The sequence below is a fragment of the Neolamprologus brichardi genome, chromosome 5 (genome assembly GCF_056152115.1).
Source record: "Neolamprologus brichardi isolate AB-2024 chromosome 5, ASM5615211v1, whole genome shotgun sequence".
Lineage (NCBI taxonomy): Eukaryota > Metazoa > Chordata > Actinopteri > Cichliformes > Cichlidae > Neolamprologus > Neolamprologus brichardi.
In genome coordinates this window covers 17,441,785-17,465,967 of record NC_142108.1, presented here as the reverse complement: position 1 = coordinate 17,465,967, position 24,183 = coordinate 17,441,785, and the positions used below count along the sequence as shown (strand labels likewise).

The window sequence follows — 24,183 nt, the reverse complement described above, 5'->3', positions numbered from 1 at the left end:
TTTCACGCTACAGCTGGGGTGTGCAGACATTTCCAAGAATGTGAGGCGAGTTAAAACAAGATAAGAAGAGAAAAAACAATAAGCAGATAAACGCTGGCAAAGAGTGTTAGTGCCTATTTAAGCTTCTGACATGCACAACAGATGATGTACACAGGTAGAAAATCTGCTCTGAGCTCTAAGTTCTAGTGGCGATGAAGAGTTTCTTAGACGTAATGTCTTAATTAGTTCATGTAATATTGGCATCAAACATTGCTCGGTAGCTGCAATGGATCTCTCTAGTTCTGTTTTTTGTGATGAATTGGAACTTAGAGTGACAATAAGACAAATGATAGCTCAGATCTTATAGTTTGTAAAAATGTTATGTAAGTAAATTGACCCATTGTTAACAAATAGCATCATAAGACCAAACCCACAAAACACTGATCCCCCTTAACCCCTTAAAGCCTGAAATATAAAATGATTGCCAGAAAATGATCGTTTTACTGTTATTATTTACTATTATTTTGGGGTTTTCAGGGGAAAAAATCACTGATGATGCACAAGTTTCAGAAAATTCACAAAAAAACCTCCACGTATCAAATATGATACACTAGATGTTAACAGGTTAAAGTCTCTGCTGTTTGTCTAAAGCCTGATATTGCTTTGGCAAATTGTCATCCAAAACCATGTTTTACACAGCAGTCTGTGAACCACATGATTGCTTTTGTTAGCTTGTTCAATTATCACCTCATAAATGAGCATTGCAATTCATTTTAGTCTCACATCTTGCAAAAGAGGGCACATCCTGTTCTTTATAGGTCAGGGGAAGAAGTCGACAAAGTGAGTGAGTGAAGAAAATGACAATGATGTTCAGTAGGACCTGGAGTAATTTGAGCACATGAACTGCTTTGAACAAACACTTCGTTAATTTTAATATGATTCTAGGAATACAAATTAGAATGAAGATTCTACTAAATGTCCACTTTAGAATTCCAGTCCTGGTTTACTGGGTGACACCTGTGGTTATTTGTGGTTGCAGGGTGTGTTTTTATAAATTTCATATCCCAGTTTCTCACAGAAGTATCATGTGACTTGACTACTGGGGGCAGTAAGTAAGACCTAAGAAGCCATTCTGCTGGAAATGTGTCAGAAAAGGAGGAACTCGGGTACCCAGTGCAACATAAAAGACACTTAATTTCAACTTTTTTGCTTTGAACAGATGGATATTGTTGTAAATTGTGTTCTCTCCTGGGGTAACACTTATGACACACACAGAAAAAGGAGTGAAAATCTACCTGGACTCCTTTTTCATAACATTTAAGGAAACGCGTTCTTTCTAGAAATGGCAGCGCTGTTTATGGCGTAGCTGCACAAATCACTGGTGAAACATTCTCCTTTAAAAAAGGCTAACAATTGAATTTGTCCATGTTTGATGTTTCCTCTAAATGTCTTTATGGTTAACAATAAAAACTATTCATGTATAGTGGCTCTTACAGAGTACAAATTCAGTTATTGTTGGACAGAAAAATGCCAAATTGTATTAAAACGGTTGCTTAACATGACTCTTGATTAAAACTACACTTCTTACTGCATACAAATCAAGCTGTTAATTCAAATGTAGAGTCTTCTCTGAAGCTGTCTGGTTCCTGTCTGCATCAGGCAATCACTTCTAATATAACCATTTGTCATGGAGGAGCAGCTGGGGTGAAAGATGAGTGCTGAGTGCTGGGTCCAGGGCCAGCGAGGTGCTCCTGAGACAATTGGAAAATTTAAAGGAGTCGAGGTGCTAATGGTCTGTTAATCCATCTGAGGAGCCCACAGCAGCATTTCAGTCTCCGTGTATGAATGCCAGAGAGGGGGTCGTGCCTAATCACTGACGATTTGATATGTGCACACTTGTATGCTGACAAATCAGTGGTTGCATGTAGTTTCAGATCTTGATACTACAAGAGGGGTTTAATATTAACAGGATGTAAAGGGGATTGCTTGGCGTATCAACATGTGATTGAAGTCTGAAGTGTCCAAGAAGTCAAGCTGTCATGTTTTTAAATGATGATTTCATTTGTTGAGGGAAAAAAGCCAAACCAAACCCACATGGTCCTATGTGAAAAAGCTAAACCGATTAACTGGTTGTGCCACCCTTGGCAGCAAAACCTGCAATCAAGTGTTCGTGATAAGTGGCAATGAGGCTTTCACATCACTGTAAAGGGATTTCTAAAAATTTGTTTTAATTGAAGTGTTTTGGAGCACGAATGGCAGGTTTAAAGTCATGCCCTAGCATCTCAATCTCAATACAGTTCGGACTTTGCCTAGATCACTCCAAACTGTTTCATATTTTTTGAGTCATTCAGAGGTAGATTTTGAGATCATTCTCCTCCATAAGTCGAGGTTGCTTTAGCTTCAGTTCACAAACTGATGGCCGGACATTCTCCTTCAGAATCTTCTGGCAGAATTCAGGAAGAAGCAGCAAAGCATTCCCAGACCATCATGCTACCACCACCATGTTTGGATGATGGTATGACGTTTTTGGTTTTTTTTATAAAATGCTTTGTTCGTTTTATGCCACATGTAAGGGGACTAAAAACTTCTTTTGTCTTTTATCTCATTAGTCCACAGAATATTTTGGCAAAAGTCTTGGACATCATCAGGGGGCTTTTTTGGGGGGTGGGGGAAGAGACCCTATGTGTTCTTTTTGGTCGGCCGTGGTTTTCAGAGACATTTGTGGCCAGTCTTTTTCTTATCGATGAATCATGAACGCTGACCTTAACTGAGACAAGTGAGTTCTTCAGGTGTTGTTCTGGGTTCTTTTGTGAACTCCTGGTTGACTCGTTGAGGCGCTCTTGGAGTAATTTGGGTAGGCCAGAAAATTTGGGAAGGTTCACTACTTTTTCTTCATTTGTGGATAATGGCTCTCACTGTGGTTCGCTAGATTCCCAAAGTCTTATACATGACTGTGTAACCCTCCCCAGACTGACAGATGGCTTTTAGCCTACTTGATTTTGTCAGACAGGTTTTATTTTTAGGGACTTACTGATTCATCAGGTCTAGCAATAATCAGGCCTGGGTGTGGCTAGTGAAACAGCAGTCTGTTTTCCAAAACATGTGGTTAATCACAGTTAATTCATGATTTAACAAGAGTGGCAATTACGTTTTCACCCAAGGTCAGGTAGGTTGGGAAAACTTTTTTTCACTCAGCTGAAATCGTCATTTTAAAAAATGTATTGTATTTACATGCTATCTTTGTCTAATATTAGAATTCGTTTGACAACCTGAAACATTTAATTGTGACAAATATTCAAAAAAACAAAAATTCACAACAATGTATAACATTGCAGTGAAAGTGAAACATTACCATAAATTACAGCCTTAGGAATTACCTGAGTTGAAAGCAGACTCAATTTCATTACAGCAGTTCTTACATGTATTTAATCATCTGTAACTTGAACAAATACACAGTCAGACATAAGTATATAGTCTATGATTTTAAAGTACAAATAATACACTTTCAGGCACTTTTGCAGACAGTTTAACCTAAGTCTAAATTTGTATGCACGCACACGTACTACATGTTTAATTGTTCTTGTAATTGCTCGCCTAAAACACTCATTTGTGTTTGCCAAGACAGAGCTTGTGGAGCCTGGACTGTGGTCACGTAGTACAGCAATCACCTGCTGTTATTCTTTAACTTAGGAGCTGATGTGTGCTGTACTTTGTTAACCTGTCTAGCACCTGACCCTCACCCCTGTGGCAAGATTGGAGAAAGAAAGAAAGAAAGAAACAAAGAAAGACAGAAAGAAAGAAAGCCTGCTAATTGTTTGTAAAAGTTAAAAGAGAAGGACCTGAAAGTCTAAATGAACAAACAGCCATGTAAAGTAACAAGTTTCACCTCATTTTATCAGTAATGACTAAACATTTGAGCGGATGATGATTGTAACTAAAATATTTACCAAATAATGCAGGGGTAAAGTTAACTAGCTGCTTCCAAAAACGCATCTTAGTGTTTATAAAATTGACCATAAATGTATTTCCTATCATCTACCATTATCACTGACCTCCATTAAGCAAATACTACAGTGGCCACTTAGGCAATGCCATCAGGGGCAAACAAAAAAGAACAGACTAAATGTTTGCTCACCAAGGACGGGGTCAAAGTCAAACATTCACATAGGCACAGGTGGCTGCATGCACACATACTGACATCAGATGAGCACACTTACAGGTTTACTTAGGAAGATCGTTGCTTAGGGCACTTTGATGCCAGTCTCCAAGTATTTAATCAAATTTGACTCCTCCACGCAACTTACGTATGGATTTATTCCCAGTGTAACATCTATTTTGATTTTTTTTGTTTGCCTAATTAGTTGTGTTCAAACTTAGTTCACACATGCGCTTCGTCCGCCTTCAGCAGCTGACAGGTGGGGTGATGAAGTGTGTATTCTTCAGCTGTAAAACAAGTCGTAACCAAGTCCCACTGATGTTGAAGGGGGCATACAGCTTTCTTTGGATCACACTCATAAAGTTGGCCTTTAATTCAAGACTAAATTGGATTCATAATATGTTCTTTAATGTATATCATATAGAGTAATGCACAAAAATCTTTTGTATCCATTTCTAATGAGCTTTAAAGTCTATATTTGCTAATATTTCTTTAAGTTCAACAGTCCTCCAGGTTTCATGAAGGCCATCCAAAGCTCTTCTTTAGATGCTGAGGTCCAAGCTATGAGGAGGTCAATCTATGATTGAAAGTGCTACATTTCGTGTTTTTCTATCCAGGTATTTTGTCACTGCACCATTGTCATGGTGAAAAATCACAATCTGGCAGTACTTTTCTGCATTTATAATTCCATCAATTTTGTCAAACTCCCCAACACCACTGGCTGAGATGCATTCCCAAATCATGATAGCGCCAAGACAAGCCAAGTTGTTTGGCATTATTTATAGATCAGCTGAATAAATGGCAACAAGTTATATGTTTCAGGCTGCTAGGAAGAAAGTGGCAAAGTTACAACTTAAAAAGTGGTTCTTTGGTAAGTTGTCTGTTATGTGTAGACACAACACTGGTGCATCCCTTTAGTTAGGTTCTGTGTTGACGCTTGAATGATTCATGGTGGCTTACAAAGAAAAGAATTCTCCTGAAAATAGTCAGGTACTAGTAGTGGACTGAAAATGAGAGAAAAAGCAGCCAATGTTCAAAGAAAACAATTCCTCAACACTGCTTATAAAAATGGCAAGAAAAGTCTGTTTCTCTGGAAGCAAAAATATACAGAAATGATGGGTGGCACAAGACTTTTGCACAATACTGTACAGTATGAAGCAAATCTCTGTGAGTATCTTCAACAAGTTTCGCTGAAATTCAAAATTTGATTTCTTACTTAAGAATTGTGAGCATGCTCGGATAAACTTACAAGCATGGTAATTATTTTTAATGCTGGTGATGGCAAACGTCAACATGCTTGTGTCTTTAACAAATATTAATAATTGAAAGATACTTAATTCAGTTTAATTTTATTTATATAGCAACAAATCACAACAACAGTTGTCTCAAGGCGTATGATCCCCTATGAGCAAGCGATACAGTAGATATCTAACTATTTTTCACAGTCCCGAGGCAGACATGAATTTAACAAGTTTACCCCCTGGCATTCGGATACAATCGGATGCAATTTTTCTCACCCAAAAAGTAGCTTTTCTTGGTCTGCGTCTGTAGCTGTAGTCTGAGCTGGCACAGATCAGGATGTGATAGCAAATCTGCCACATTTTCTATGATTCAAAATTTGATTGATAGTAATACTCTTGTCAGTGAGATCTATTTAGGTTGACTATGGCAGACGATGTTAGAGCGAGGAAACGTCTCAATTCGAATACTTCCATACTGTCATTGCTCTGGCTGCATAAGTCCTTTCACACAGACAAGCATAGTTACATAAGAGCAGTCACATGGTGTACTCATAGCAGTCAAGATTCTGTGTGGAAGGATTCGCATCAACTCCAGATGTTATATCTCTTTAATATGTCGTGACAATGACCAGAAAAAGTTTTGCTAAGAAGGTGCCCTGTATATACAGCCTTTATGTGGGGTCGAGGAGAGTTTTCACTGCAATATGAAAACTCATTCACATAAGTGATGAGTAAACACTGGAGCTTGGTACACAGATTTAAAAAGTACATAAGTATGTGGCAAAAACATTTGTTTCTCTGATTTCCAGATGGTTTTAACATTTTTCCATTTTACAGGTATGCAGGCCTCAGCTGATGAAACATGAACATCTCTCCCTCTGCTTCCGTTCCCTCCCAAATCCCCTCTCATTGTACTCTTGAAATGGTGCGTTGCCGGAGAGACTGCTGCTCTGGTTCTTTATATAACTGCGAAGACAGCTGAGAGTGTACATTGCATCAGTACAGTACCACTCATGGTGGGAGGACTGTGCTTGCCTAAGTAGTGTAGCAGCAGCAGCAGTCATAGCAGGTATTTACTGCAATTATTTGAGCCCATTAAAGGAACCAGTGATAGAGGTGCTTTCATAAAAGTCTCAAGACCTGAGCTCCTCAGTTTGTCACTGTGATGACTGTAGCAAACATAATTTATTTGTGAGTGTCTCAGCTCTGTTAGTCGAGCACAGAAGAGTCCCATTAAAAGAAGATGGAAGCAAGGCTATTATTAAAATAGGTCTGCGCTGCAATCAGGAGAGTGTAACAACAGAGTATCACATTGGGAACATTCAAATTTTATATTAAATTTGGGCCTTTTTTATATATTCACTGAAAATGATAGAGACACTGTGATGCTTAATAATGAATACAAAAGTAGGAGTTGAGACGCCTCACACAGGCATGTCACGTGACGCTTTGACTTGTTTAGGGCATTCTTGTCCGGGGCATGTTGGCACCTGCAGGAGAGAACGTTTGGAAATGGATCTTTCTGCTGTGACCCTTTACTCACTTTTACTCATCATGTCTGGCGAACACCTGGTGATAATCATCTGCATTCCTGAAGTCATAAATGATGGCTGATGCAGTGTCACTTTCAGCAGGGGTATTTGTGTTAACTTTTTGTTTTTTAAGGCCTGTACCACTGTTGGACTCATAGTAGAAAGCTTGAAAGTCTGCATAATCCCCAGTGCCGGAATTCTTTAATGTTCACAAACGCTAAGATTGTGAAGGTCTGCTTTACTCGTTTCTTTTTAACTCAAACGGCCAAACGAACCTGGCGCTGACCAGCTTGACCGAGGCCCAGACGCCGGGATGAGAGAGGGCATGCACCGAGTCAAAAACACGACGATGCCATGAAAGGGGAACCACGTCCGGGTCAGCACGTTGCTCAGCGGCCATGGCAGCATAGTCAACGCTGACATACCCCAGGAGCGCCCTACAAACAACGGAGCCCGAGTTATCTGCAGCTTTTTCTGACCGCCAGTGCCAGCCTCGCTCCCGGGCTGGGTTTTCCTCTGTCAGTTCCCCACCCCCACGGTTCAGCCTTTCCGGCCGTTTGCTTAAACCCCGGGTCCTGGACTAGTTCTGCGGGGGGGGGGAGTCTGTGTGGTGGACCACTAGAGGGCTCCACTCACACCCAGTGTTGAGGAAGTGTGTTGCGCGATGTGTTCAGTTGATGTTGGAGAGGAATAAAGAAGGAGTGAGAACTGAGAGCTCTGTGTCGTTCACGCTTACCTCCACAGTAGTACTCCCTGAAGCCTGTAAAATGGCTGTTATTGTGTTAAATCTGTGTACTGACCTTGACTGTATTGCCATATTTGAAATCCAAGACTACCATGGCTTGGCTGTGTGCTGTGTTTCTTTTGTTTGTTTGTTTGTTTTTACATCATTTCAACTATTATTGGTTGCTAGCTTGCCAGGCTAATACAGTGTTTGTGTTAGATAGAATTTTTTTGACTTTGTCACTGTGACATCAACTCTTGGTTTGTAGATAACTGTTTAAAGGGATTGATTTTAGCCTTATATGACCATTCTGGGGGAGCAGGGGTTGAGCTAAAAGTGGCCACATTTGGATTAGAGGGTGGACAGCTAAGGTACCTAGCTAAAGTGGCTAACAAAGGGAATCTGTATGTTGCTGTTTTTAATACATGAACTTCAGACAATTGCAGACCACCTTGCTGGAGACGCAGATGGGAATATTTTTCAAAATTTTCCTTTCTCCCATATAGCAGAGGTACGATCTGCTTTAAATACATTTACTCCTAAAAATGTGCTGCTGCATGGTTTAGCTGAGGGAGATGCCTGGATAAAGTATGCTTGAGCCAGCTAGCACACCTCACACACACAAACTAGCAGCAGCGAGTGCATCAGATGTTATAAGTTGAACTGTTTGTGCAATTCCACATCATCTGACGTTTTACTTGTAAGCTGAAAGGTTAAAGGGCAGCAAACGTTCAATATGCGTTTTAGATTTGCCTTCTTGTAAGTTTAGAAAATGCTTCAAACAGCAGCAACATCATAGATAATGTAGGTCGAAATTATCTAATTTAAATTACCTGAGGTGATGATGACAGTCACATGAGTGGCAGTGGCTCAAAAGGCAGAATGGGGCATCAACTATCGTCTAAAATCTTTGGACATGATATGTAACAGTGGATGGGTCATGGGGGTATTAAAAACCTCTCTTTCACTCAAAGCAGACACACCTTTAATCACAAATAACTTTTAACCCAAATAAAGCTTTAAATACATGAGCAACATTAAAAAGCACATAGTTGTTGTGTAGTAGAAAACTAAGACTAAAACATTTCTTGTACAAGGCTGTAAACACAACACTTCGACTGTACTTGAGCACTCAAAGCACTTTATAACACCCACACACCCACTGCACTTTTTTCTATCTAACAATCACACACTTTTTCACTCCAGTGAACATATTGGAGAGCAAATGAGGTGGATTAGCTTTACAAAGCCAGAAACTGAACCGTCAAACTCTCGATTAGTAGATGACCTGCTTTACCTCCTGTGCTACAGCCTCCACTAGTTCAGAGCTTTTAACGCAGAAAAGGAAGCTTTGACACTTCCACACTGGCTTCACTTTAAAGTTGCTGACTTTGGGTGTGAATGATTGGAACAATCGTGTATTGATTTATTTATTTACAGAAAATATTGAAACTGTAACCTGATCTGCACCAGAGGATTTTAGTTATAAAATATGAACTCATCAGAGACAAAACCTACCTGTTTGTTCAAATGTGTATATTTGGAAGCCATTCTGAAGTGCCTTCATTGTGAGCCATGTGAACATGCTTTCAACTCACGGGAGTGCTTCAGTAGAAAGGATAGGACAGGAAACGGCACCGAGCTGCAGATTAATTCCTTTAACTGTTCAAGTTTATGATAAACTCTCAGCTTTAATTACTTCAAATCAGAGTGGGGAATATTTCCTGTTACTCAGACTATCCTGGTGATCATGTTCATGCAGGAAACCCTGTCATGGCGTTGCCAGGAAACCAGAGGGTAACCAATCAGCAGTGTCGATCATTCGCTCCATTCTCTTCAAACATGGGCCTTAATTTCCGTTATTTCCCTTCCCTCTGTCACTGTAATATCCTGTCTGAATAACCATGAGGTGAATGGCTCACTTTGTCATTTTTTCAGTGATTTCCACTGCCATTAAAGAGCTACAGTGGAAGGAGGAAGGCGAAGCGAAGACTGTGCTGGAGGAGACGGGGAGGAAAAAGAGGAAGATATTTATAGCCGGCTCAGCTCGACTCACAGTGCTGTCTTGGAGAAGCACTTTTATTGACCAACCCTTCTTCTCGCTTCCTTTTTCTCTGTCCTGCTTTCGTGTGCGCATGTGCCATTATTATATGCTGATTGAGAAGAAAAGAAAGGTTATGTGGGATCATGTGCATACACAGCTGATAAAGCAACGTAGACTATTTCTGCTTGCGGTATACAGGATTATTATGGGGACTAATATAAAAAAGCCACATAAAACACAAGAAAAACAGAAATATTGATAAGTACAATAGGTAATGTTCCTAATTACAGATATGTGGTATCTCACACTAGACCAGCGGGAGACAAACATAAGGCCTGGGGGCCAGAACTGGCCTACCCAAGACTATAATCCAGCCCACCGGAAAGCTATAGAAAATGTGAAGGAGTGCACAGTTTGTGAATTTTTAACTGCATGTAACTGTACTGTTTCATAGGTTTTATAGCTTTTCCTGTTAATAAAGACTCCCCACCCCCATTGCCCTTCATACTACATATAAGAATATAACTAACAGATAAAGAAAATCAAATGACCAGAAAGTTACTGTTTTTCAGATAGTAGCAAGTCCATGGTAAAAAACAAAACAAAACAAAAAACCCTAAAAAACACACAAAAAAAACAGCAACAAAAAAACATTTAAGATCAACGTGGGCTGTATGTGGCCGATTGTGTAAAATGAGTTTGACATCCCTTCTCTAGACACTGTTCAAGTGGTTGAAGTGGCTTCAGTGTTTCTCGTCTTTCTTGTTAAACGCAGACACATTTCATTTTTACAGCACGTAAAACACACAGCGGTGTATGGAAAAGGAAGTGGCAGAGTTTCAGTTAAGCAACTGGATACGCAGCTTCTGGAAACCTCCAAAACCACCACAAAGAAACAACAAGAACAACACAAACCTGTTTGTGTGTGTACGTGTGTGTCTGTGTGTGTCTGCGTAATTGTGGAAGAAGATGAGGGGAAGTCTTATGCAAAGCAAAACTAAAAACAACAAACAGAAAAACAACAAACAGTTGCTGCGGTCTCGTTTTAAATCAAACATCTTGATTCCGACGAATGTGACGGAGCAGCATTTGTCATCCCAAAAGTGAAAACTGGTTGTAGTGATTGGGAAGTTTTTAACACTTTCCCTGCCAGAGTACTGTTTTGAAGCTCACTAATGAATCCCTAATCATTCAAGACAAATTGTTTTTAACACTAATGCACGATTAAAAACATTGACTGTTGAAATATTTCATCATTGGTGGTTAATAGCTGTTATAAAATGAAAAAGCAAACAAAAAACCTTTAGGTTTAAAACTCATTCATCTTGAATTCTTTGAACAGTGCTGATCTTCTAACATGAATCTTTTCCTGTTCCCTAAATTGGAAGTATTAACCACTTTTGCCTACAAAGCACGATAACATTTATTGCTTGTCACCTTTTGTGAACCAGTCATCACCCCTTGGTCATCTGACTCGACCTCAAAATCCTTAAACCCTTACTCTGTCTGTTCTCACGACAAGTTGATAAAGGTCATTCCCATGTTTTGCGTTATAAAAAAAGGAAAAATTCTTCTTTGTTCAACTGCTTTTACTTACTTTAAATATTTGATTTTACTGAGCTATTTTGGTTAATTTCTTACAGGTTGCTTTAACACAGGAATTTGTTAATTCTGGGATAAACAAACTATTTATATGTTATTCTTTGACTATTTAGCAATACATCATGAAAAACGTCAGAAAACTTTTTGTCTTTTTCACTTTAATTTAAAACTTTAATTTTTATATTTAATTCTATTCTTTCCTAGTTAAATTTACCCTTTATTTTAATTTTCATATTTATTTCCTATCCTCTTCATAGTCTTTTATTTTAGGTCACGAGCAGTTGTCTAAGCATTTCACTGCATATCATACTGTGTATGACTGTGTATGTGACAAATAAAATTTGAATTTGAATTTATAAGGTATCCGGTCCTACTTCCGGGCCTAAAGTAGTCTGCGTTTAATATGGCTTTTGTGTTGTTAACATGTTTAATGTTTTGTATTTTCTTCTATTTAATCTCAAAAAGCTCCCAAAACAGTCAGTGATCACTGTTGACCTCCCTCGGCTTTTATTACCGCTAATCATTTATTTAAGCTCAGTTTTTAAAACCTTAGGATGTAAATACAACCCAGCGCATGCAGCAGTATATGAATGACTAACCTCGTATTGTGGATGGATTATCTCAGTTGTTCTCCTGGCTGAAGTTTGGTCCTTTTACAGCATCCTGCCATGCGATTACATTTGTTCCTGACCACCGAGAACACTCACGTTAACTTTTATCAAATGGAAAAAAAGTTAGCTTGTTTATATTATGCTAACATAGCTGTGTCGCTAGCGGTCACGTAGCACATCGTTATATACCAGCTAGCCAAACTTCAGTAACCCTACAAACGTCACTGCTGTTTAGTTTTCTGTCTTCATTTATGTTGGAAGTGATAACAGAGCTGGACGTTTTAATTTGTTTCCAAAACTCCGCAGTCAGGACATGCTATATTGTATTTAGATAGAAGCTAGCGAGCTAACTTCCTGCTAACTTCTAAGTCCGTTAAATGTCATAAATTCCGTTTTCATGGATGCCTGGATGTTAAACTCAATTGTTAAACCTGGTAAAGCAGAACGCTGATCATTTTATTAAAGATGAAAGACTTTAGACAGTTTTTCAACTGTCAGTAATGCCATAGTGATCATTTGATATATGGACCTGCAGCGGAGTTTAGGCCCAGACACGGCTAGTGACGTCAGACTTAACGACCGGATAGGGTGAAGGGCATAAGGTAAAAATCGTAATCTTCAGATTTAAACCGGTTACTAACAGTAATCAGTAATTTCTTAGTGCAAAAATAAACCAACACGTTCCGTGTAAGCGAACAATAAATAGACCTAGTTTTTCATTCACTGTAACTCACAGGTCATTTCTAATATACTTTTGATGATCAGAAATAAAGAGGAAACATGTTAAAGAAAAAAAATATTTCAATATTTATTTGCGGTATAAACATGTCTTGTGTTGATTCAATATACTGTACAATACATAGGGTCAATCGCATTACCTTCAGTAGACAGAAAGGTGAAACTGCCCCAGTTAACACGCCCCTTCTTTTTATACACAGACAGATTGCATCTTTTAAAAAAAAACAAAAAAACCTGTTTACAGCACAATACAAAACAGCTATTCAACGTGACTTTGAAGCTGTAACACGATGCAAGATGCATTGTCAAAAAAATCCCTGAAAATTTCCTCACTGAGGTAACATTTTTAAATCATTCACTTTTTCTTTCGCTTTGTATTTCACGCCTCGCTCCTCGCCTCCTCTCGCTCATTCACACCTTTCTCTCCAGAGCACAATTTCACCAAGATGTAGCTACAAGTTTAAGGACACAGAAACGGCCGTTCCCGTGATCTGGCAAATTTACAAACAGAGAAAAACACTTAATTTCTCTTTCATTGTTACAAAGACACACGCACGCACGCGAAAGAAAGAAAGAAAAAAAAAATCACAAGAAAGCAGCTTGAAGTCAATTGTTTCTTTTTAAATAGAAAAGCTCTGTTCTGAAATATATTTCAATCCCAGGGTGCAAGTGATCAAGTCCTCTGTGTTTTTCCTATTGTATGTGGGATATGACTCCAGACAAGGAAAGTCCATTCAAGCATGGTGGTAGTATTCTCATCTCTGATGCTATACCAGGAGAGGAACTTTTGCATATAAACTCATATATATATAAAGTATATTCATATTGAAAGGCCACAGGAATAGCATAGAGCACATTATATCAAAACCAAGAAGGAAAAACACCTTAATCACCGTAATTATTCAAGCCAGGTTGGCGTAAGGGCCTATTGTGAAACATAACTGGCATGCTGAACCACAGCTCTGTCTGTGTGGAGCAGTCTGTGTATATGTGTGTGTCTTTAAATCTGCAAGTCTTTCAGGTTTGTACTGGACACACTGGCCCTATATTTTGTACACCCCAGGAGAAATGTTACTTCAGTCCATAAGCCATAAATCGAGCTGGATCTTGTGGAATTATATAGAATAGATATAGTACAAAAAGAAGAGAATTTAAAAATGTTGAGGTCTTGGATCTACAAAATACTGCAAAAAAAGGTGTTTTGATATATTGCAGAGTAACAAAGAGGACCTCGTGTGACCCGTTACGGCAAAACAACAGCTTGTAGCCTGTTATTACCGTGCTCTTATTCCAATAACAGATAACAAACTTTTTCTTCTTCTCTCCACACAATGTTTTTTTTTCCAAAGTGAGATACAAAGAGTATTGAACAGTCAGCATTAGAAACAAGTTAGAAAGATTATATAAGGCCAGCTAAAACCAACCCTCTTCAGATTCCCCCGCTGTGCTCGCAGAAAACCCCGTTCGTGGTTTCTGTTCAGACAAACGTCCACATCCCGACTTTGAATACTAATTTCCGCAGTTTGCTGTGAACACTGGACCTCGTGCAAAAACCGCTTGTATGAGGAGATCTCTAACTCTAACCCGACAGCGTGCTCTATCGATAGCAAACCTCAGCATCTACCACTTAGCCCTAAAGCTGGTCACATATCTCCTTGGTATTCATCTTTTCATATTCACTAGTATACGAAAAACAACCAGTTTGCAGATTGTGAGGTTTCACAACATTTCCAATTTTGTAAAATCAGACTTCTGTTCAATACATGAGCAAACTGTGAACATGACCTCCAGCTTTTTGGGGTCACTGTTTCCTAACAACAGCTGCCTCAGCATCTTTATACTGGTCCCTGTCGAGCTAAACATATCCCCTGTTACACCTGGCACAGAACACCACCTGGACTGCTTTGCTTTAGCAGGGTGTTTTTGTTTTTTTGGGAGCATACAGCTCTCTGATTACAGCTGCAAATAGCGGGTTATTTCTCTTCTTTTTTCTCAGGGATTGTAATTACGGACATTGCTATATTTGTTGTTTTTTTTGTCTGCTGATTTCCGACAGCAAGACTTTAATCTCCGCAGCGTGACCCTCTGCTAGGAACATATTTGAGCATGAAAGCTGGAACAGAAAAGTAAACTTTGGGTGTTTCAACTTTAAGGAGCAGACTTTCTGATTAACAAGTGGTGTTCACAAGGCTCAGCTGTGCAATTATAACACGTTCGCGCACTAAGAAGACGAAGAAGAAAATGTTCTTTCATGAGGCCCAGTGTACCTAGAAGTCCAATTAGCGTGGTGTTGTTTGGAGTCTTTCTCAAAAATCACCGCGGGTTTGCTGAAGCGCTACAGATGTGGACGCTGTCTCAGAAAACGCTTTGACTACATGCTGTGCGCCGCTGCGTTCAGCAGCAACAGCAGTTAAATAAAACAGTCCTCATTATTTGTCTTTCCACCTGGTAAAGCAACGTCCAGCCTGTGGTTGAGTCTACTGTTAGAGAGCATACGGCACCACAGCATGCTCTGGTATACAAAATAATAAAGATCTGTTTAATATTCATTTGTGTTTAATATAGCTTTCATATAATAATATACCCAAGGCTTAAGGGTGAATCAACTCAGACAAAGCTTTCTTTGACAAAACGAGTGATCCCTTCTTTTTTTAGTTGTTAGAAAGACCTTTCCTCTCAATTTCTTCCAACGCTGTTAAGGGACGTGAAACTGCTGAAGTAAGTGAAGTCTAGCGGAAGCCAGTCCCAGTCAACCAGACCAGAATCCAAACACAGAGACCAAGGTAAAGCCCCCCACCCTCGGTCCTGAAACACACAAGAAGCTAACATAGGCCAACAAAACTTTGGGGTGCAGGTTATACATTTGATCTGCCCAAAAAGTACCTCAGTGACCCAGAAATATTAATACTGACTTCCTGTCCCCGATCCGTAACCTCTAGTAACCCTTTTTGGCAAAACGTGCTGGTGGAACAACTGTGTTGATGAAATCAATAACTGAGGAACTTTGACCGAAACCGACTTTTTGACCGAAACGAAACAAATGATTAAAATCTTCAGAACAGCTGACTGAAACAACTGGATGAACAGTCATATAGGGGAGGAAGGAACTGGGAAATGCGCTCGAAAACAGTTGGCCAAGTGTCAAACACGCAGGAGTAATTTCTCCCATCTCCAGCCGTGAATCAATTCCTAACCCCGTGCCCTACTTCCAGCCTGCTGCTTGTTTTAACCCCTATCCCTGCTCCTCTGCTCAGGGCCCAGTTTTTGCTCCCTCCCCGCTGAGCCGTGCAGCTGTCAGGACTCGTCGCAGCCTGGGACTGACCTCTCCGCTCCTCTTCTCTGAATGTCTCTTTATCTGACTGCTTCCAGCACAGGCCAACAAAGTCAATGGCTACACCACTGTGCAAACTGCATTAGGTCATAAACCTTAAGAAAAAACAAAACTTAAAGAAAAAAACCCATCTAAAAACCCATTCCACTTTAATTTTACAATCTCTTAAGCCATTATTTATATGGCTTGAGATAAATATATTTATATATATAAGGTATAGATCTGTGCGTAAATGTACATAGAAAATATACAAAAATGCATATAGACATACTGAATTTGTTAAGGACTTTTTCTGCTATGTACGTTAACATACATACAGTACAAACATACATACTGTGTTTATATTGTGTGTGTGTGAGAGAGTTAATTCCTTGGTTTTTAAAAACTCTACATTCAGTAGAGTGAGATTTCCTATGAGTAAATCCCAGCTTTTCCACTTGGCACCAGTCACCTCGGCTCGAGAGCCGAGACAAGGAGGATGCAGTCATCTTATAAATCAAGCGCTAAAGATTTTCCGTGTTCCTATCTTTGTATTAAGCTTTCTGTCCTGCTGCAATCATTTAGTTTCTCAGTCAAGTTAAACCTCCCTTGTTCTTCGTTTACAAGCTGATAAGGGAGAACGGCTTTGTTAACCCACAGCATCCTTCTCTGGGTTGAAAACCCCCCCCCCCAAAACCCTTTAACGTGGCATCCGTGACTCCTCCTGTCACGTCAACGCTGCTCCGTGGTCAGGATCTCAGACAACGAGCCTCAAGAGGCTAAAACATTCATTAAAACTGGCTGCTCTCCTGCAGTGCAGCCACTTGCTGACATGGTAACCATACCACCATGTCCCCCACCCCAAATCCTCGTAAGTTGCAATGGGGGCGATCCACATGAAACTGAGACTCTCGTTTTCATGTGGATTCTAGGGTGTCCAGTTGAAACACGTTGTGATTGGTCGGGGTGGTGAAGAAGAGCTGGTCGTGCGTCGGCGAGTTTGAGTGGTTGTCGCAGGGGCTGTTGAGACCTAGCGTCCGCTCAAAGTCAAGGAGTTGGCCCATGAAGTTGAAGTTCGGGGAAATGTTTGACTTTTTCCGCTTCACAAAGTCGTAGGCGTCATTGAGCGACAGGTTGAGCTTCTGCATCAGGTAAGCCACGGTGACGGTGACGGAGCGGCTGATCCCGGCCAGGCAGTGGACCAGTATGCCACACTTTTTGGAGCGCGCCTCGTCTGAAGAGGAAGGAGGGAACAAGGAGATGAGAACACGAATGAGAGACATGACTACTGACCGTGTTTCATTCTCAACGCTGGGAATTAAAAAGATCAATGAATCAGAAGGAAAAGTTTCTCTCTATATATTACAACGCAGACTTTCCAAAGAGCTTGTTGCCTGAGGATGAAAAGAAGGCAAAAGAGTGAAACAAGTGTACCTCAGACAGGCTTTCACTAACTGGAGAGCTGCGGGACTTGAGAAGGTTCAAATGCTCAGCTGGCACTATTTCTACTAGATCAGCAAGTAACAAAAACCTGCCTGATACTGGGTCATACTGCAGCGGAAGTGGCCCCACAGTGCTTTAATTTGCAGAGAAACTTTTGAATAACATCACGTGGTCATAGCGAGAACTTACAAACAGTAATCTGTGGCTATCATGAAAACTGAGTTACTTTCTGAGGTACTTTTAAGTCATTAAATGACCAACATTTGCAAACGAGACTGGCTTTTATCATTTAACGCTGCCGTGACTTAACTTCTCGCATGTTCACCCTGCGGTTTTCCCCCGGTACTCTGATTTACTCCTACAGCCCAGGCACATGCATGCTAGATTATCTGGTCGGTCTAAATGAGCTGTAGATGTGAGCCTAGAACAACCAGAATGAAAAATCAGAAGTGCCTCGTTGCGATTATTATATTTTCAATCCAGAGTGACCTCTGTCGCTGACGGCACAGTGTAATTTTTCATTCTGCTTTCTAGCTCTCGGTCTGTAGGAAAACCTGAACAGAAAAAGCATCTTACATTATTAACTGGTTACATCCATCCACCTATCAGTTTCGAGCCCTTGCACTCGCATCTCTACAGGCCATTAGAGTGAGAGTTAAGTGCTCCGTTCCTTCCTTTCCTTTCTTCCTCTCTCTTTTATCTCTCACTGCCAGCGTCTCTTGTTGTAGGATTGGGGTCAGTCGGCTCATGAGCTCAGGCTGCCAAGGCGATGCAAAATTAAATTTATATGTGATGTGCGCTCACTTTCCGCAACGAAGACAGGGGCAGAAATCCTTGCCCGACGAGTCAAAAACCAACTCGAGAAGCCTCAGAAGTCGAATAAGTAACCGGCAGTTCATCTGCTTTAACTGATTACGTCACTTTACTCGTTCTTTGCATGTGCAGCAACGGAAGGATTTTCATTTATGCAAGAAACTTCAAATCCATCCCCATCTGCATTCTTGCTTTCACAAAAGAAAAAGCACGTGCAAACAATAATTTTAGGCATTTAAGGACTGCAACTTTCAGCAGCGCAGTGTGAAGTCATATCGGCATCTCCTTCACCCATAATTACCCCGTTATTTACAAAAAAAGATCCGCTGTAATCCCTGCTTATTACAGCCAGCTCCATTTAACATCAGCGTGACCCAAATCTGCCACGACCTCTGGCTCTGGCATATGTCTCACTTCCTGCCACCTACAATGAATCATTACTCTAAAGGAAAACAAAAGGGGCGGGGTGTAGAGTCGGTGGTCTGGACAATCTAAGACATACATGAAGACTTTAGCACTGATTCATCGGCGAGGGAATTCCCTCATTCTCTGGAAATTAAGTGAGAAGAAATGACAGGAATGATGGGAAACACTGAAAATGGGACAAGATGAGAACTCTTCTGCGTGACCTCATTCTCAAAGAATCCATTTCCATGTTTTATTCACAGAGTTGCCTTTTCATTCTACAATTTTAAATTCCTGTTTTATCAGTCACAGTGAAATGCAGGCTTAGCAAAACCACGCTAACATCCATCTTAAACTGTTTCCAAAGAAGCTATTTATATGCACGACTTATGATTAAAATCTTGGATAAATGCAGCGAGAGTTACTAATAAAGAGCAGATATTAACGGCACTAAATGGACGAGTACTTAAATAGCACTTTTGTAACTCTGTGACTCTAATTGAGCACTTAAAGCCCTGTTTTGTTTTTTTCTTGCTTTTTCACATTCATCCATTGACATACTTTCATACAGTGCTTTGTTTTTTGGCTCTAAATGCTTTCTAGTTATTATACAATCTAATATGTGGATTTTGGACTGTGATTGACAAAACATGCCTCTTAAATATGAGACCTTGGGCCCAACCAGCACACTGATTGATAATGAATTTAACTTCTTCAGATCCCTGCCCTGACCCAAAAACACATTTGTCTAAAATAACCTGAGACAACTGCACAGCATTCTCCACTCACCTATGAAAGAAATGGCCTCAGGGAAAAACTGAGAGAGGTTTTGGCTCCAGTGATCGGAGATGGGAATCTGTTTGTACTTGAAGTCCCCTTCGTGTTCAAACATGTTGGGCAGGTTGGGCGTCACGTTCAGGATGTACTTGATATTGTACTTGCTGAGCACATCCAGGTTGGCGGAGTCTTTGGCACAGCCCAGGTAAAGGTAGGGCAGGATCTGGACGGGGAACGCTGGCTGGTTGTTGGGGAGCGGACTGCCCTCCGATTCTGTGGCGCTGCCCGGCTCGCGGTCCGATTCCCCATCTGAGCAGTCTGAGCTGATGCGGAGCCCTCCGAGACCGAGGACGGAGGCTGGTGGGGAGCTGCTGGGACAGGAGCAGTCCAAATTGGTCTCGCAGTGCTCTGGGTACTCTGACTGGAACTTGTTGAAGCCACCTGGAGCATGATGAAGACAAAGGAAAAACAAGCAAAAACAAAACATGTTAGGATAAAGCAAAGAAAGCAATTTCACTGGGAGGAGAGGAGGGGGGTTTAAAACTCTACCTTGTGCATAACCAAAGGCAGGAGGTATGAGTCATTTAACATGAGCCCGGATAAGAAGAAATTAACACTGAGTCCAGATAATCTGAGAAAAATTTGGTGCTAAAATTGGCCAAATGAAGAAAATCTCTTCACACTCTTTCTTTTTGATTACAGTTGCTGCAGATATCAGAGGCGGTATTAAATTTTGAATTGCACGTGATATTCTACGTGTGTAAAAACGCTTTTATTAGATCCACGGCATATTTTCACACACACCCGTGACAGATAAATTATAATAAGTTGGTATTTATGTCAGTTTGAGAGAGAGGGGGGAACACTGTAGACAGATGTGGCTCCATTGAGAAAAGCTGAACCCTGCGGAGAATCAGCGGCAGAGCAGGACAGTCAGCTACAACACCACACAGCTCAGCGGACTTTTTGTGAATGGCAGCTCGAGGCTCGTGACTCCCGTCAAAGATTTCTATTATCTCGTGGTTAAATATCTCTCTGCTATGGTTATAACACCTCATTTTATCGCCTTTGAACTGTCTTTTTTTTTTTTTTTTTTTAAAAACTATGTCGGCTTTTTTCTGTGGGATTATTCGTAGCCCGTCGTCGTGTCCTGGTTTCAGTGTTCATTCATGAAAAAAACCCGCTCGTCTTTTCCTGAAGGAGCTCAATATGGCGGGGCCGTACTTGCAGCGTTTAATTGAAAACACGCCGCATTTGAAACGGCTTCTTCTTTCCTTTTTTTTTTTTTAAAGCACTCGATCAAATTACGAGGCTTTGTTGACGCTTTTCTTTTTCCTAAATAATTTCCACGCTTTGCGAATCAATCAATCATTAAGTAAAAATAAAAGCGATCATTTTGGTCGGAAGCAGGAAACATCTGTCGAACAGCTACTTCATTCTGACACTGGATCCGATTTGTTACACACCGCCGGATTTTGTAACAGTGACACTTTATTTTAATATGCGGAACTCATTCAGTGTTGATCAACTGTGTGTGTGTGTGTGTGTGTGTGTGAGTGAGTGAGTGAGTGAGTGAGTGTGTGTGTGTGTGTGTGGACAGATGAGAACAGCTGGATTTATCTGAAGTGGCGCCACATTTTAACCCCCCTTCAAATCCTCCCTACAAACACTTTATCGATGCAATAATGTTTTATAAGCTACTGATAGGAGTGGCTTGTTCAAGCTTAGCTATGTGACTCCACCAGATAAAATCTGCCTTAACAGACAATCTGTTCCAGGCGTGCCACAACCCCCCAAAACACCAAATTCACTTAGTGTGGCGTTTAAGTGCAACATCCCAGGTCTGATAAATCAGTGTAATTTACACTCGCTTTCTTTCCCATTAACTGTAGTGAGTGACACTACCACAACACTCGTCCAGTTCATCTGGGATTGTCTAAGTTAATCAAATCAAATTCAAGCAATTTGCTGCAGTCCACTTTGAGAGGAAATGTGTTAGAGTTTTATGAATTAAAAGGCACCACAACACAAACAAAACCTCTAGATTCAAAGCAATCTGATCTTACCCTCTAGATAAAAAGCCTTGCACCCGTCGTCCCGGAGCTTCTGCAGGAGCAGCCCAAGCACGGAGCTTCCCAGCCCGGACTCCTGCCGCTCCGAGGTCGCCTCGTCGTACAGCACCACCACGTCCGTCTTGCACCTCTTTACAAATTTCTCCTTGTCCTCGTTGTTGGGGATGATGGAGCGAATGGGGAGGTTCCCCTTTTTCAGCCTCCGGAGCATAAGGCCCGGGATGGCCAGGTTGATGGCCGACTCGATGTGCGAGGACTCGTACAGCTCATGGGGTCTGCAGTCCAGCAACAGCAGAGAGCTGGCCCCGGACTCCAGCTCCTCCTGCAGCCACTCCACGCTCTTACTCGACATCATCGTCATAGTCACGATCACAGAGCATCCCCACGAGTGATTAATTCTCATCAGTGAAACGTTAATCCTCCCGTCGCCTGCTGTGACATGAGAACAACACAACAGAACAGAGGAAAGGAAAAGAAAAAAAAAGAAAAAAATCACGGCGCTAAACTTCCCTTCCCGCGGCCACCACCACCAACGCCACCGCTGCTCCTGCCGCTGTTCCTGAGGGCGCAACGCACCCAACACACACTTCCACACGCGCGCACACACATCCAACACACACGCAGCGATGCCCCTCCGGTGGGAGCAGGAAACTTGAACATGCAGAGGTTTCTTTCCCTCCTTCCTTCAGTCCGATTGAAGCGGAGGTTTGACTCCAGTCCATCGACCGTCCATTCGGTGAGCTCGCTCCAACTTTGACGCGTCCGCAGAGCGACGAAACGGCCCAAATGAGCCTCGTTACTCTCTCGGGATGTGAAAGCCGGATGAGCCGATGATGCTAAAGCCCATGCTTATTGTTATTACTGGACATGCTTGGCCCGTGGAGCGCCTCTGGTTTGTCATTTCCACTGGATGCGTTAAAGAGGCTCTGCGGGCTTGTCACTGAGGAGAGGGAGGAGCGCACAGATTTAAAGGCGCAGCGCTGCTTTAGAGTCACAGGAGCACAGTGTAGCTTCACAACATACTATCCATTCATTGATTCTCTGTAGCTTATACTCTGAATTAATAAAAAAAAAGGCCGACCAAATTCTACAAATTAAAGTCCCACGTCCTCCAACGCTCGTGGACATCTATATCCTTTGAGTCTGTTAAATTCTGAGTCTTTTTTGTGTGTTTAATTTTGCTTTTTAAGAGTTCAGTTGTAAAAGCAACTTTTAAAAACACTTCCTTGTGGAACCACGAATGATGTTTTAGGGATTAAAAGTTTATTCCCGAGTCATTCCCCTTGTTTTTTGCTTTTTTCAGCCTCTACTTTCTCATCCCAAAGGACCTTGTGTCGAGATTATTTTATAGTTTTAACACCCAGTGAAGGTTCAGCCCTTTAAGCAAACATGTGCTCAAAGTTAACTTGTAACTATTGGTGTAAGTGTTGTAAGGTATCAACTTTATTAGGGACACTTCACATTTGTAGCTGTGCTTCCTTAAACTTTAATCTTATGATGCCTGCCGTCATAGACCGGTAATAAACACAGTGCCGGATGTTCATATTTTAGAGCTTTGTAAAGATAATCTCTGTGGCAAGCCTGTATCACGGAAGTGCGGAAGATTCCTCACAGATAGTTTCTAATTATCACAGCCTCATCCAAAAGCAATACATCTAAAATACAATGTTGTGTTCAGTAAACCAGCAGAAATGTAATAAAAATGGAGTTATAAGTTGTGGCCAGTTATACCAAGTCTTTAGTTTGTTTGTGTGAAATGACGGCTCTGCGTGTACCCATAACTCAGTGATTTAAGTTCTCGGGTCCTTATCCTGTTCATTTAATAATCTGAAGGCAGATTTTAATAAATCATCAGGTGTCAGACCTATGGACCTCGTGCCCAAGCAGTAACTCTTGTCCTACCATCAGTTTTCCTTTAGTCTCCACAACACATTAACCCACTCACTCTGTGCACCTACACAGGTTTGGTTATGATATTACTGGACACAACAGAAAGTTGACTTCACTTACTAATACTGAGATTTTTTTTCCAGGTTGGCTTTATAGTTTCTAAGACATATCACAAAATCATATTTGACATCACAAACCAGTACCAGTGTGGTGGTTTGCCACCACAGGCCGAAGACATGTGTGTTAAGTTAACTACCTGTAAGTGTGAATAATTGTCTGCCCCCCCCCCCCAAAAAAAAAAAAAAACCCCACAGAGGACATTTATATTTCAGCCAAACTCTGTTTCGAAATTAGAGCTAGGGGAAATTATAACATTAGGTATTTTAAAAATGGAAAATCAAAGTGACATATGTCCCATTTGCCAACAACAATTACAAAAATACACACATTAATTAAGGTGTTTGGTGCCACACTCCACCTTCAGGTTTAAAACTAGTGTTAAAGGTCATGATGCGCAAATATAGTTGTAATATAATATTCTTCAGTCAAAAAGCAGCTGTCTTTGAAAATGTTTTGTTGATTGTACACATCAGGATGAGACCCTTCTGCCGCAGCAGCCAAGAAGGTGGAGCTGAAAAACCCTTTCCAGCCTTTAGACCATAAACCTACAATGATTACAGCCAAATACCCACAGCTTATGGTAACAATTTCATGTTACCGATCTGAAGTTTTTTCTTTATGTTACTGATTTTTTAAATTTTGATTTAGCTCTTTTTACTGACTTAAAGCATTGTACAACTTTCAGAGGATGTTTTTTTTATCTTCTGTGTTAAGCAAATTGAGTGT

General features: G+C 40.8%; 1 protein-coding gene across 1 annotated transcript; it reads right to left on the bottom strand.

Annotated features, from left to right (window-relative positions):
* Positions 1–12,672: 12,672 nt before the first annotated feature.
* LOC102779123 (dual specificity protein phosphatase 7-like) lies at positions 12,673–22,368 on the bottom strand. The gene is made up of 3 exons (XM_006783281.3): positions 21,442–22,368; positions 19,388–19,816; positions 12,673–17,171 (listed from the first exon to the last, which is right to left on the bottom strand). The coding sequence occupies exons 1-3, from the start codon at positions 21,848–21,850 to the stop codon at positions 16,855–16,857; spliced, it is 1,155 nt and encodes a 384-aa protein (XP_006783344.1). The 5' UTR covers positions 21,851–22,368; the 3' UTR covers positions 12,673–16,854.
* Between the last annotated feature and the right edge of the window lie 1,815 nt (positions 22,369–24,183).